This window comes from Diadema antillarum, unplaced genomic scaffold (assembly GCF_040938485.1).
Source record: "Diadema antillarum isolate AM-2024a unplaced genomic scaffold, OU_Dant_1.0 seq00000459_RagTag, whole genome shotgun sequence".
NCBI lineage: Eukaryota > Metazoa > Echinodermata > Echinoidea > Diadematoida > Diadematidae > Diadema > Diadema antillarum.
Window position 1 is genome coordinate 790,454 of NW_027271430.1, and position 13,728 is coordinate 804,181.

Sequence of the window (13,728 nt, forward strand, 5' to 3'; positions counted from 1 at the left end):
GTGTGTGTGTGTGTGTGTGTAACTTTACATATATATCTTCACTCAAACATCTTACCCCTTATTATCTACTCTTACATTATTACATGTTACAGTTTCATTTCACACTAACGAATCTGTCAAACTACACAATAAGCATACACATGTACTATGACCATGATGACAAATAGAATATATAGGCCTATACGTAATAATTCATGTGTATTACATTATATATACCAAAAATATATGTTTGAAATAAACGTGTTTTTATTGCAAAAAAAATGCAGTTTCAAACTGGAAGATGAATTGTTTTATCATCGACAAAATAATAAAATATTTCCCGTTTTCCCCACTATTCTTAATTTTGCACAGTGTACTGTCTAATAAAATCAACAGGAGTACAACATGCTGGAATATTTTACCAATTTTAATCACTTCTTAAAGCTAGAATAGCTACTCTTACCAGTCTACGTATGCCCTTGGCAAAGTCCATCTTGTTGTGTAAATAGACATTAGAATTTGTTCAATCATATAATAGGAAGAATTATGGATTTTAGCCAAAGATGATATCACGTCTTTTCATTGTTTGTTCCGTTATCCTTGTTCTCAAGACATTGTTGATTGAAGCAATTTGGAATAATTTCGCGTTGTTATTTTCATTGTCGGTTGTAAGTGGATGCCTGTCAACAATGTTACAGTTTTTGGTTCCAGCCACACTTTCTCCGCTTGATTTTTTTTTTTTCTCAGCAAACAGTCTGAGCCGTGTGACCTCACTTAATCAACCAGTTAATTACGCTTTGCTTTTGCTCCTTCCACGAAATTATCTGACGCATAATGAGCTCTGAAATTGGGAATAGTGAATCTTCCTCTTTTATTCAGTCCTGCGTTTTTTCTTGTTTTTGTTTTCTTCCTTCTCGGGAGGCAGTGAGGGTCCAAAGCAGCGGAGCTTTCTTGCGACGTGCTCTAGGGAGCTGGGATTAGCCGAGTCTCAATTAACGTGTATTTAATATTCATAACTTGAGGCTAGCGGCCAACAGAGCGACGATAACGGTCCTGAAGCGGTAGTCGGTGTGCAGTCGGGTTGAACGAAGCGCGGGCTGCTCGGCCGCACGTCGTGAAGAGTCTCCCCCTTTCTCGGTTTTGTGAGGAATTGCCCGCCGCGTTCGGCTAGGCGAAGCAATGTCGCGTGACTGGCCCCATGTTTTTCAGCGAGGATTGCGATGTTCTGGGGCGTAATTATTTCGATTTTGGCGAGGGACTTGACCATTCTATTTACGCTCGCTCCAGTCCCGCGGGAATGCAGGGGCCCCCCTCAGGTCCCTGAAGTCTTCGCGCTGGAAACGATATGCATAGCGTAGTTCCCAATCAGCCGAGCCTGGCTTCTTTAAGGTTTAATTTCCATGCTTTCTGCACACGGATGGAGTGTGCAGCCTTCTGTAAAACTCAACTCTCTCTTCGGCTTAGATCATTTTTGGCGGGAAACCTTCGCAATAGATTCCTGTATGTTTTAATGATAACCGATGCGTGGCGCGGTATCAATTACCAAAACCCTCTCTGAAAATTCTGACGCTGGCGAACGTGGGTATGGAAATAATGGGCTATTTCGGCGAAGTTTATATAGAATTTGATGGGCTGTAAAATGCTGCCGAACTCTTTCTGAGCGCAAAAAGTGCATAGCGGGGTAAACGGTTATCACAGACATTTCCTGTCCCACGAAATGAAGGCGCGTAGAGTTATAGGACCTACTGTCACGCGGGAGAATGATATACATAATGTGAAGTTCAAGAATATGTCTTTTTGGGGGGAAATTGAAGAAGACGAACAAGGCTTTGAAAAGACTACATTTCACTTCGAGTGTAAAGTAAACGTCAACAATTTGTACTGATAAAAGAAAGAGACAATATAACATGATATGACATCAATATAATACGGGGTTCTCTAACCCAGAACTATACATTAACACTTTTTTTTTCACTTATATTTATGGGCGATTGTGATTTTCTTTTTGTATGAAGCCGTTACCATGACAATGATAGCTTCATTTGTCGTCATGATGACGATGGTTGTGATAAAAACAATGATTGTCATGACAATGACAAAATGAACAAAATTAAAGCTGATGGTGCTGCTCTTGATGATATTGAGGGTCACGATGATGTTAAAGATTTTCATGTCAAATCACCAATAAAGATCTCTATAGGATGATGATGATGATGATGATGATGATGATGATACTATCTAAGGAGAAAAAGTTGTGATATCAGTGATCTTAGTTCTAATTATGGACGCCTTTTCGAATTGCAGCGAGAAATAGAGTTAGCGTTATTTAGCAGCTCCCCATAATGACATGATATACACTGCAGTTGAGCGCACGGTATATACAACGTGGAAGATTAATGGATACTTTAGCAAGCATGTTGTTGCTCGGGAGCAAACGAGCCTTCGGAGGTTTAGTTAGGGAGGTACCCTCCTCGCGCCGACGATTGCAAAGATGAACAACGCGTGATCCTCGTTTGTTCTGATCTCTGACAGAAAATGATATGATTTCTGGGCCAGGTCAGTCCATGCAAGACCCCCAAGAGAGGGTGCCAATGACGGCTAATGGCAGAAACGCGTGCTTAGCAGCTACTGCTCCACATCTCTATGGTTATATACCATTGCCGAGTGATGTTGTTTCCATAGTAACGACGACAGATAGTTGTGATACAGATCCCTCATCCATCCCTTGTATATTGATAGATGCCTCTAATAGAGGAACAAAAACTCCCAATAGCCAAACAATATAAGTGAATTGATTAACCCATACAGGCCGTTACTATATAAAAAAAAGTTCTCATCCTACTTCGTTTGCATTCTGTAAAACATCAAAACTTTTTATCACTTGACCAGTTTTTAAGGAGATTTTTTTTTTTCCCCTGAGGGACTAGAGTTTACTGGCTAAGATTTTGAGCAGTCCCCTCCATTTCCAAAAGCCCACCTATTCATTATTGTTTATACAAGGTTAATGAATTACATATCAATCAATCTTAATATTATGACATTTATCATAATAATTCTGATGTCAATATTTGAAATATTTTTTATTCATTATAATAATGTTGCTTTTATGATTTCATTTTCAGGATACTAAAGGTAAATCAAAAGATTTAAAATGAAATTAACGGCATTTCATTTTTTTATATATCTCTTATTGTGTCAAGAATAGTTTTTTTTTTCTAAATGTACAGTTTAAAATGGAATGTGGACGAATATCGAGAACAGGAATTCCTCCTCTTCATGTCACCTTTGATGAAAACAATGATCCCACCAGCATATAAATTTTAGAATGAATAAGGTAGGTCAACCCCCCCCCCCCCCAGCATACAAACCAAGACGTCCTAATGACGGCAACTTTATAAACATGTATGAAGTACACAACTGACGAGATGAAATAATTTTTATTAGATATGTTACCAGAAATGCATTAATTCGCGGTCTAGTTGGAACAATGGGAATTGGAAGCAATTTACTGATGCAAGCAATCAAAATATTTCTTTTTTTAAGGGGGGGGGGGGTATCTAGCATCTGATCCAGTTGACCCAAATAAAGCTGATATCTTAAAACCCCCCAAATACACCGTGCACGTCAGGAGTACTAGTGGTAGCAAAAGGCTTTGCAGGATCATCTTGAAACGCTGAAACATTTAATTTTCTTTTTCTTTTCCATTTTCGAATTGCAAATAACAAAAACAATATGATGCTTTTAAAGTGCCTTTGACTGATCTCCCTGAAAGTATTTTGATTATCTGTATTTTCGTCTGTGATATGCTGTAGCTGTTTCGTGTGTCATTTTCTGTATGAATAAATATTTGTTTACGCATTCTGTGTATCGGCATATTTTTCTGAATGTTTTATTGTAGTTGATAATGTGCTTTTATGAAGAGAATAAAGAGTATGATGATACTGTACTGATGACAATGTACCACTTGTCAAAAGATCAATGCTCTTAAAGTCGTCTTTCCGCATTGACGTAATGGAAGACTGTCTCCTTAAAGTTTTTTTTTTTTTTTTTTTGGGGGGGGGGGGGGGTATGGCATATGCCAGACCCAAAAGTTTGCCAGTTACCATGGTTACAAGTAATTATGTTTCAAAAAGTGTGGCGCGTCAAATACCAATGTGGTATTATTGTTATTAGTCGGAGTCAGTCAAGTGATATGTATAGTGATGTACGTATACATGTCGTGTTCTCAAACGTGTTTGTTTAGAATCTGTTGAAAGAGAGAATGGTTCAAGATGCTTGAGAATAGTAACTGAGAGAGACGAGATTAGTTTAAATACTTTTATCAAAGTCACTTACATAATAGTAAACAAGAAATGAGTTTCTTGCATCTTTAAGAGTATTATAGGCCCCTACATATTTCAGAGGAATGAAGAATACTGTGCGATTAGCTGATCAGATTTTTTTTAAACAACGAAATCGTGTGTTTGGCATTGGTAGGGGGAAGCCCGGTAGTCTTGATCGTTTCCCTGCAGGGAGAAGTGCGCGGATGGATATTTGGGGAAGGAAAATGTAGGTCCGATTACGCCGTCTCTTTATGTCAGTGTTGATATTGCCGAGGAGAAGTAATTATTTTAATCAAGTAGTTAAATGTTGACTGGGTTGGCTGCAAATAATGTAATCTAACGTAAAATAAAATGCTTGTCACCTATTAATTGCGATTAATAGGTGCGGGTGGGCCTTCGGCCGGAGCAGTTTCTAATCCGCTGCACATATTTGAATTGAAGAAATTGAGAAGCGGGGTAAATATACAGAAGGGTCGAGAACAACCGATGTGTAATTATTTTCCGTCTTGGAAGCAAGCCGCTATTAAAAAGTGATTTTGACGGGTAGCGCGGGGCTGTACAACTGGTTGCAGCGTTCAACTTGAGTAAACTACGCGTGTTCGCTCTCGACTCGCGCAAGATCAGATGAAAACCTAGACTCCATGTAATATGCAGGGCCGCGTCTGGGCACACATTGCCATTGTTCGCGTCAGTTTACGGATAACATGACGCGCTTATCTGTGGCCAAAGTTGCGAGAACCGCGGCGAGAAGATGAATTTGAGAATGTATACCCATGTTCAGTTTGTATCAGTGCTATTGGCAGCATTACGGCAGAGTTTACGGGGCGCTTAGAGCGCGCTCGCACTGGCGTGCGCTTCTGCGAGTCGCCGGCGGGCAGCGCACGTGCTCGCGTTTACACAACCGCGTAGAGTCTGATTCAAAGGCAAACAGCGCGCTGGGGCGAAGAATTAACGGTCCATTACAGTAGTGCCACTCACTTCATCAATTTGCCCGTTCGATTCCACTGATGAGACTTTCATCGCGAAATCATGGGACGCGAAATGGGCGCCGCGAATCCGGTAACCAAGCTGCAAAAATAGCGGCGCGCGCGGGCTCTACCACGGAGAAGAGGATGGGAGGGAGGCGAGTTTTCTGCGGACAAGAAGACGACAAGAAACAGGGGGAAGAAACTTGGTTGTGTCCCACCACAGCGCCCGAAGGAAGACCGAGCTAGAGCGAAGAGTTTGTGCTCGGCTTAAGTATAAGGGGACAGGGGGGTAGCTGGGGCGAGAAAGTATGTTAAGGAGGGGGGAATGTTGGTTAATTGTTTGGAGCGAACGCATTAACAGTTCCTCGCCTGATGGACAAACACGAAACGCCCGCTGACAATTAGGGAGAAGAATGAATGCAAAGCTAGCGAGAGGTGGTTGGAGTACGCTAAGAAAACAGGAAAAACATGCAGCAGAAACAATACGTACAATGTCCTCTTAACACCCGACGGGCGAAAAGAACAAAGAACTCGCTTACTTTTTTCTTCTTCATGCAGACACATAGTGAAGGTAGTACAACTTGATGCCAGGCTGGACGAACATTTTCACAGTGTACCCCTCCCCCCATATGACGTTTATTTCTTCTAATTACAAACTTAATCCCACGAATGGTAATTAAGGGGGCGGTTTAAGGAACATCAGAGTAGCTGCAGGTCTATATGAAACCGGAAATTAATAAATGAATCGATTGATGGTATATGTAGGCCTACTACAGAATCGGGTGCGGGTTCGCCATAGGGCCAAAAATGAGACCAAAACTCTTTGTGCTACAGTGTTCTGTTTTAAAAGCAGCCCAGGTGAATTTGGTTTCCAACGCCTTCGTTTACATGAGACAATAATATTGTTCCTGTTATTGACTTTTTGACATTCAGTGTCTCCTCTATACCAATTGTAGATTGACCCAGACGTACCAACCGCTATGTTTGTAACAATATAATTGCAAGATAGGTGGGTGTAAGGTATGTCTCTAAACACAGAATAGTTATGATTGTGGGCGAGCGTATTGCTATCTTTTGGAGCTTCCTCTGGTAGGCTTTTCCTGTTTTGTTGAACAATAACAACGACAAAAAAGCCCACGTCTTTTCCAATTTTGGTATCATGAACGTCTTTTAAAGAATTCAAAAGTTCTGCGATCTATTCACCTGCCTGTTGCGAATGACATTGATTTCAAGGAGAGTTGCGCATATATATTTCACAGCGTATAGGTCTGAAAGTAAAATAATTCTTCTTACAAGCATTGTAGATTTTACCTGATTTCCGTCTGACGACAAAAATGATTTTACAAAGTTGGGATATCATCTAAAAGATTTACAGAGTTTTAATCTACCACATGTCTTGCTCTCTTAAATACATTTTTTTTCACTAGTGTCATGTGTAAGTTCTTGTTGTTTTCAGCGGTTGTTCTTTCATATTTTATGGATTCATATCTTATGACGCTTGATTTAATAGACTATTAAGCTCGCTTCCTCTATCGATTCCCAGGTCCCCTCTATGAAAAGCTTAATCACGCCCTCTATCTCTCTTGGCTGTCACTGGCTACAGCTTTTAATCCACTGAGGTTCGTTTATAGACCTTCGTTAACGTGTGACAAATCAAAATCTCCGTAATGTTTTAATACATAACTTGGACAAATAAAGAAATGGAATGGAAAGGAATGAAATGAAATGATATCATATCATATATGATATAATATGAAATGAAATGAAATGAAATGAAATGAAATAAAATGAAATGAAATGAAATGAAATGAAATGAAATGAATTGAATTGAATTTAAATGAACTGAACTGAATTGAAATGAATTAAATTGAATTGAATTAAATTGAAATGAAATGAATAGCTTTACCTTTTCATTCTGATAGGCGGTGACGGCGATGAAGACTGTTTCCGGGAAGGCAAAGGTCACGAAGCTATTCCATCGAAGGCTGAACACGTCATTAGCTTGGACGATGTGAAATCGAGGCTGGTACTTGTGCATGGAATTCAGGATGATCTGTTGCAAAATGAAATAGTTGTTCAATAAGATTTATCAGTCTTCCCCACCTCTGAATAACGTAGAAGTTTACGGTGAGACGTATAGTCCTTTTGAATTTACCCCTCATCAAAAGAAAGAGAAATACAAGCAATCTTCAGCTTTTACAAAAGAAAGTTAAGTCAAGCAAAGACTATCATCTGCAAGACTGCATAAAAGGTGAAAGCGCAGAAGATACTAAAAGTAAAATAAAAAAAGCTAACTTTCTCCCAGGAATTCCGTAATGGGGAGACGCCTTTACAAAATCAAAGGGGGCGCTCGCCCCCCCCCCATTTTTTCTTTCTATTTCTTTTGTTTTAGCAAAAAAAATATAAAGAGTGGGCGCGTGCCCAGTGCGCCCCTCTCTGGATCCACCAGTGTTGTAGCATGTATCAGCGGAAACTTTCCCTACACATTTTTATGTGCACGTTAGACAAAATAGATAAATAAATAAATACATGCACTGAAACGTAAAACATGACACCATTACCAAAAAAAAAAAAAACAACAACAAACACTGGAATTTGGGAGCTTGAATGGTTGAAGCTGTATACTGCTTCGAAAAAATGTCTAACTAAAATGACTGAAGCCCTTATAATGTGATGATTAAATTCAGGTATAAGGATTGGGGTTGATGTGATGATTTATTGAGCCATTGAACTACATTTTTGCAGATCGTACAAAATTGTTGAGTACATACAAAACGTACAACTGTCAAATTGTTGATATGAACAAATACGCATGCATACACATATGATATTATATATACATCAATATAGAAAGAGATATAGGCCTATTATGAGACTATACTATACTACATACTGCCTATACTATACTGAGAGTAGAAATGATTTGGCTTCAAATGCTAGTGACTTCAAAAGGAAGGGGTAATGGAAAAAGAACTGGATTAGACCAGAGGTCTGGAATAATAGTGACTTGTTGTGTCCTACTTTTGTTTGTAATTTCACAATGAAAAAAAAAGGTATGCAGACTTCTGTCATCTTTGTACAAAACAACAAGAAAATAAAACGAAGTGAATATTTGCAGCATATTAGACTTCCACGTAATGCTTCCAATTCGAAGTCACGTCCACATCTTTTTATTGTTGATTGAAGCTTTATATATCTTTTCTTATTGAAACAGTAACCAAATTTTCATGGTCATCGTATTATATCCACTCTATTTCCAGTTTACCATTCTTCCAAAAGTGGGTAGCAAGATGTTGATTCTTCTCGACTGCAATGAAAACAGCCAGTATCCAGCTATTTAAACAACGCTTCTCTATGAAAGAAAGAAAATCGCCGTCCTTCGAACAGCGGGAGACAGCGATTTCGTGATAGCTGTATCATGATGAATGCTTAACACAATACACAACACACACACGCATATACAACAAACGCCAAATATCAATTCCTTTCGAACAAATTAAGTTGATCATAGATTGTTTAAAAGAGAGAGAGAGAGAGGAGTGAGGTAGAAAAGCAAAGAAAAGGCTGAGGGGAAAAAACGGCCAAGGATAGAAAAAACAAAAGAGTGGCGAAGCAAACACATGGCGAAAGATTGGTGGGTGGATTTTTCCGTCTCACTTGGTCCGAATAATGCGTTGGATTCAACAGGTGTCGCAGGCAGCAAATTGATCAATGTATGGGACTACGGGAATCGAAGAGACAGGCGCCAAGATGGTCTAGCACCGCGGTCCCTTGCCAGACTTGTGGGAAAGTATCGTGCGTCACACAGAAGGTACCGTCTAAACAATCACAACTATAATTCAAAATAATTTCACCCGAACAAAAGGTGTGGAATATAACGACATACCGATATATTGATGTGTGTTTTTCTTGCATCTAGTGAGTAAAATGGCACACCATTTATTATCTTCATATCTTTAACTGACATCGCCTGTTTTCTTTGTAAGTTCGAGCTTGGCTGTACATGTTTTGTGTATATAAATTTGTCGTGTCGTCTTAGTAAACTTCAGTGTATGATGGGAATGCCTGTGAAAGGTTTGGCTATCAACGGTTTGAAGGAATTAATTAACTTTGCATAATACGTGATCGTGTGTGATTGATGTTAATGTGTGTATGTGCGAGTGTGGGTGTGTATGTGCGCGCACACGTAAAAATATCGCTCGTATGTGCGCGTACCAAAATCTCTTTGGTGCGTACACACACACACACACACACGCACACAATCACCGTGCATGTGTGTGTCTGAGTTTGTGTCTGATCGTGTTTCCGAGTGTGTCTGTGTGTGTTTGTGTACAATCGCTGCGTGATAGTGAAACTCGGTTGTGAAACTTTGCTCTCAAGGCTGCCGGAGACGAGGTGACGACAAGTTTTGTCACGCAATGCCCGTCCGTTCTCTCGCCACATTACACTCCCCTCTCAAAATGGCAGCGTGTTAATATACTGGCAAATTTCGCGGAGTTGGATGCCGAGGTGTTTGGGCCGAGCGTCACATTTTGAGGCCGAGGTGCTTGCTCCGCGATTGATAATTCTGTAGTCATTTCTTGAAGTGACACGTCACTTCAGCCCACGTGATAGAAAATGACTTCTCGCGCCTTATGCGTGAATAAGGGAATAAATAGACAATCAGGACGTAAGTGTTTGTTATTGTTAGCGGCGACAGCTGATTATAAGGTCTGAACGTTTAACCTGCCTGATGATAGAGCATTATATGAAGATATATCTTAAATACATGATTATTGTTCCTATGTTACTTGGTGTTATGGTCTTTTTGTTCAGTTGGTGATTTCAATGGCTTTTGTGCTTCACATTCGCAGCCATGTGCAAATGAAATATTTGTTGTTGAAGTAATTGTCATCATGTTTTTGATATTATACAAATTTATGTTGTTATGGACTGAGATTTGCTTTAGTTAGTCTAATGAAAAAAGCCCCGTGCTGAGTGTGTTGTTTTATCGACTGAGATTCAGCTGCTCTGTGATTCGTAATGAGCGTTTAGCAGTTCGTTCATACGGGGCGAGGAAAGTGATCCCGACACGTTGGGGTTTTGTTTTACTTCAAGTCTGAGCAGAGCTGAACAGCGGGAATCAAACCACACCGAGTCGAATCGAATAGATTATCATTCTGTCGCCAGTCATCCCACAGAGCTACCGTCGTACCGTAAAAGCGATCTCTCTCCCTTGCTCTCTCTATCAGAAGCATGCCTTTTGAATCGCCCTCACGCCATTAAAAATCTTTAAAGCAAAGTCACAAACCGCTGCCATCGCAGAGAGGAGGAGAGTGGTTTTAGAGAGCGGCAAGACTCTTTCAGACAACTTCTCTTTAAGCCCCTTGGTGTGAGATGAGCACAAATCGTATTGGTCTTAGCTTCAATTGGCGCCTCCTAGAAGTCGACGCACAAACACTTGACTTCCGGTATAGAGCGCGAGAAAACGAGCTCTCTGCCATGCGCACAATGACCCCCCGTGACCAAGACACCTGTAGCTGTCACAGAAAGCTGCAAACTTTTTATTTATTTATTTTTTTTTGTCATGCGTGTATCTCTAAGTTTAGTCTTTACTGTCAAGTATTCAAACACGTGCTTAATTTTAATCATAACAATGTCAACAAATTTAATTTCGACATCATGAATTATTTCTTTTTTATAGTCCTTATTCTGCTGAGACGATTGATGAAAAATGTAGGTTTCAAATGATGTATGGAAAAAATAGATTAGCATACTGTGACGATAGCAAAGTTCTTACAATATTGAAAGGAAAGTTAAAGTGTTGATCGTTCCGGGGAAAAAAAATCAAGCCCTGATCACGTAAGAACAATGCTTCAGAGCATTACATTCTACACTGAAAGATGCACATTAAAGAGACATCTTAAAAATAGATTTGCTTATTATCACTAATCAATGTTGGGTGAAGATCACATAAATTTGTTTTCCGCAATGGAGATAAGCTTAAAGGAGACATGCATTTCGTTATGTCTATCTTTGATTATTGGGGGAAATAAATGCGTTACACGAGGGACAAAGTGATTCCCAAAATGAATAGGATGACTAAATTCTCATTATGGGGAATGTGGCTTGACTAGGATCTAGTAAGCTACGGCAGCTCAAACATGAGTACGGTATTTCATTGTGTAAGCAAAGAAACGATATGAAAAAAAAAAACATGTATAAGCGACTTATATATATTGATATATTCATATATTCTACCTGCAACTATATGTGTATATAATTATGTGCAATGATAGTAAGGAAACAATAAATAATCAAGTCAAATGTTGAAAAGAATGACGTTAGGATGTATGAAAGTAATAACGATAATTAGCAGTCGTTTGTTCCCTTCCTAATCTTCAATTATTGTATCGTTTTAAAACTTTACCTTGAGCAAACGAACTTAATCCGGCTGTATAGCTGCCCAATCATTATACCAGTTGGACGAGCTAAGTTATTCATTATAATTGCTTGCTTCCAAGAAATCCAAAATGTATTCAACGTTGACTGAGCTCTTGCCACTGCCGACACTCTCGCATTGAAGAAATAATCAGGCAATCTTTTAATGCACGATGAAAACTCCATTACAATGGCTGTTAACTATCAAGGATTTTCATAATATCGCTACTGCCTGCTTTAACAGAATAGACAAAAATGAGATTCGCTCAAATCATCAGTCCGAAAAGAATACGGTTAATGACTAACAGCCTTTAGTTCATTTGAAAGTAAATCACACACACTTACAATAGAACGATTTTGTTTCCTTTCCATCTGTAGGGTGTTAGGAATCCAATAAGCCAAGGCTTTACCTCAGGTTGACAGAAATATTGATATACATTCTCAGATCAACAACTACAGTAGAAAAACTGTTGGGCTTAAAGCGAGGTTCTGGAAAATTATCTTGTGTTCATATAGAGAAGCTCATACAAACTAATACTGTCATCCATGAACAAAAATCTCTCCTAATAATATATTTTGTCTTTCAGTTTTCCGCCAGGCTAAGTATAGCCGGGATTCGGCACTATATCCATTTCCTCACACCGCGCTGCGCACGCCAAATTAGGTTGCTGAAAAACAACGTCCTATTCACAAGCTTTGATGACGAGTGTGACGCTGTCTGACAATAAGGGAAGAGAAAATCGATGTCCTCCTTCAAATGTTTATCATCATTATTTCATATAGCAAAGATTATTTTGTCTGCACACCCTTTTCAGGCAGTGTTGTATAGTTATGGCGCTCGCCAATCTGACACAAGCGGGATATCAACGGCCTTAATGCTTTGATATCGGCCGGCTGTTTGTTGCTTGGCGTGAGGACACCCAGGCTATACCGGAAGGAGAAAAGACCGCGCCGTTTTTCAGCAAGTATACGATGTCTTTTCACGGCTCTTGTCCCTTTACCAGGGCTGCCCATTGCAGCCGACGGTCTCTCACAGACAAAAACCAACATCCTCTGTGTTCGACACCGATTTCCTTCTTTCTTTTCTTCCCCTTCTTAGAATATTCCACCATGCTTCAATAACGCTGAAGAGCATCCATGCCGTGAGTCTGTTTTTCTAGCAGTAAAATGTAGGTCAATATCGCCGAAATTTGGACAAATAAAAAGAACAGACAAAAACTGGAAAATTCGATCTCTCTTCACCATTGATATAATGCGATATACAATAGCGGAGAGACGCTTTCGCTGTAAGGGGATTAAAAGTTGAATTTTGTAGTTGACTTTTTTATGAGATGTAAAGAAAATTATTAACAATTAGCGTACTGTCTTGACAAAACACAACAATTATGGTCACTTTTCCTTCGTTTTATCATGGGATCCTGTGACTTTATTAATGCATTCCGCTTGGACAGTTAGAATCATGGCATGGATTTGAGAAAGAAATGTGATCAAGACTCAGACACTAAAAAGTCTCTCTTGCAGTTTCAGATTAAGGCAATACAGATTATCGTGTCACAATTTAGATCAGAGTAATACCTCAAAATTCTTTTTAATATTCATCAGTCTGTACCGAATTTGTTTGGGCTCACTAACGAGACAAGGTAAAGAATAGATTTCACTGGTGAATTTTCTTTATTTCTTCGAAGATTACGCTGTTTTCTCATTGGTATTTAGATACGGCCTATCTTTACTGCTGTTATCATTATGATATGATACGATGTAATGTTATATGGTGAGATATACAAAATGATATTTTGCCTTGAGAGTCTCTTGTTAAAGTAATGAGGAAAGGTGGCTCCAAAATAGTACTGTTTGAGGCACCGAAGCCCGTAATCTTCATCAGAAACTCGAAATAAGGCAGAGTTTTATTATTCGTTTTATATTTTGCAACAAAAGTTAACGCAAAAGAAGAGAAAAAGAAATGATCCGAAAGGTCGCGTGGTGGATGCGATGTTGTGGAAGGATCCAACAGTGACCGTACGAAGCACAGCGTGATAGTG

At 39.4% G+C, this 13,728-nt stretch overlaps 1 protein-coding gene across 1 annotated transcript in view; it reads right to left on the bottom strand.

Annotated features, from left to right (window-relative positions):
- The window catches only part of LOC139732979 (uncharacterized), a 68,909-nt gene that overhangs the window by 13,628 nt on the left and 41,553 nt on the right, over nt 1–13,728 (bottom strand). The window contains exon 4 of the mRNA XM_071643815.1: nt 7,176–7,322. Coding sequence (XP_071499916.1) covers nt 7,176–7,322 — 147 coding nt within the window. The remainder of the gene's footprint in view (nt 1–7,175; nt 7,323–13,728) is intronic.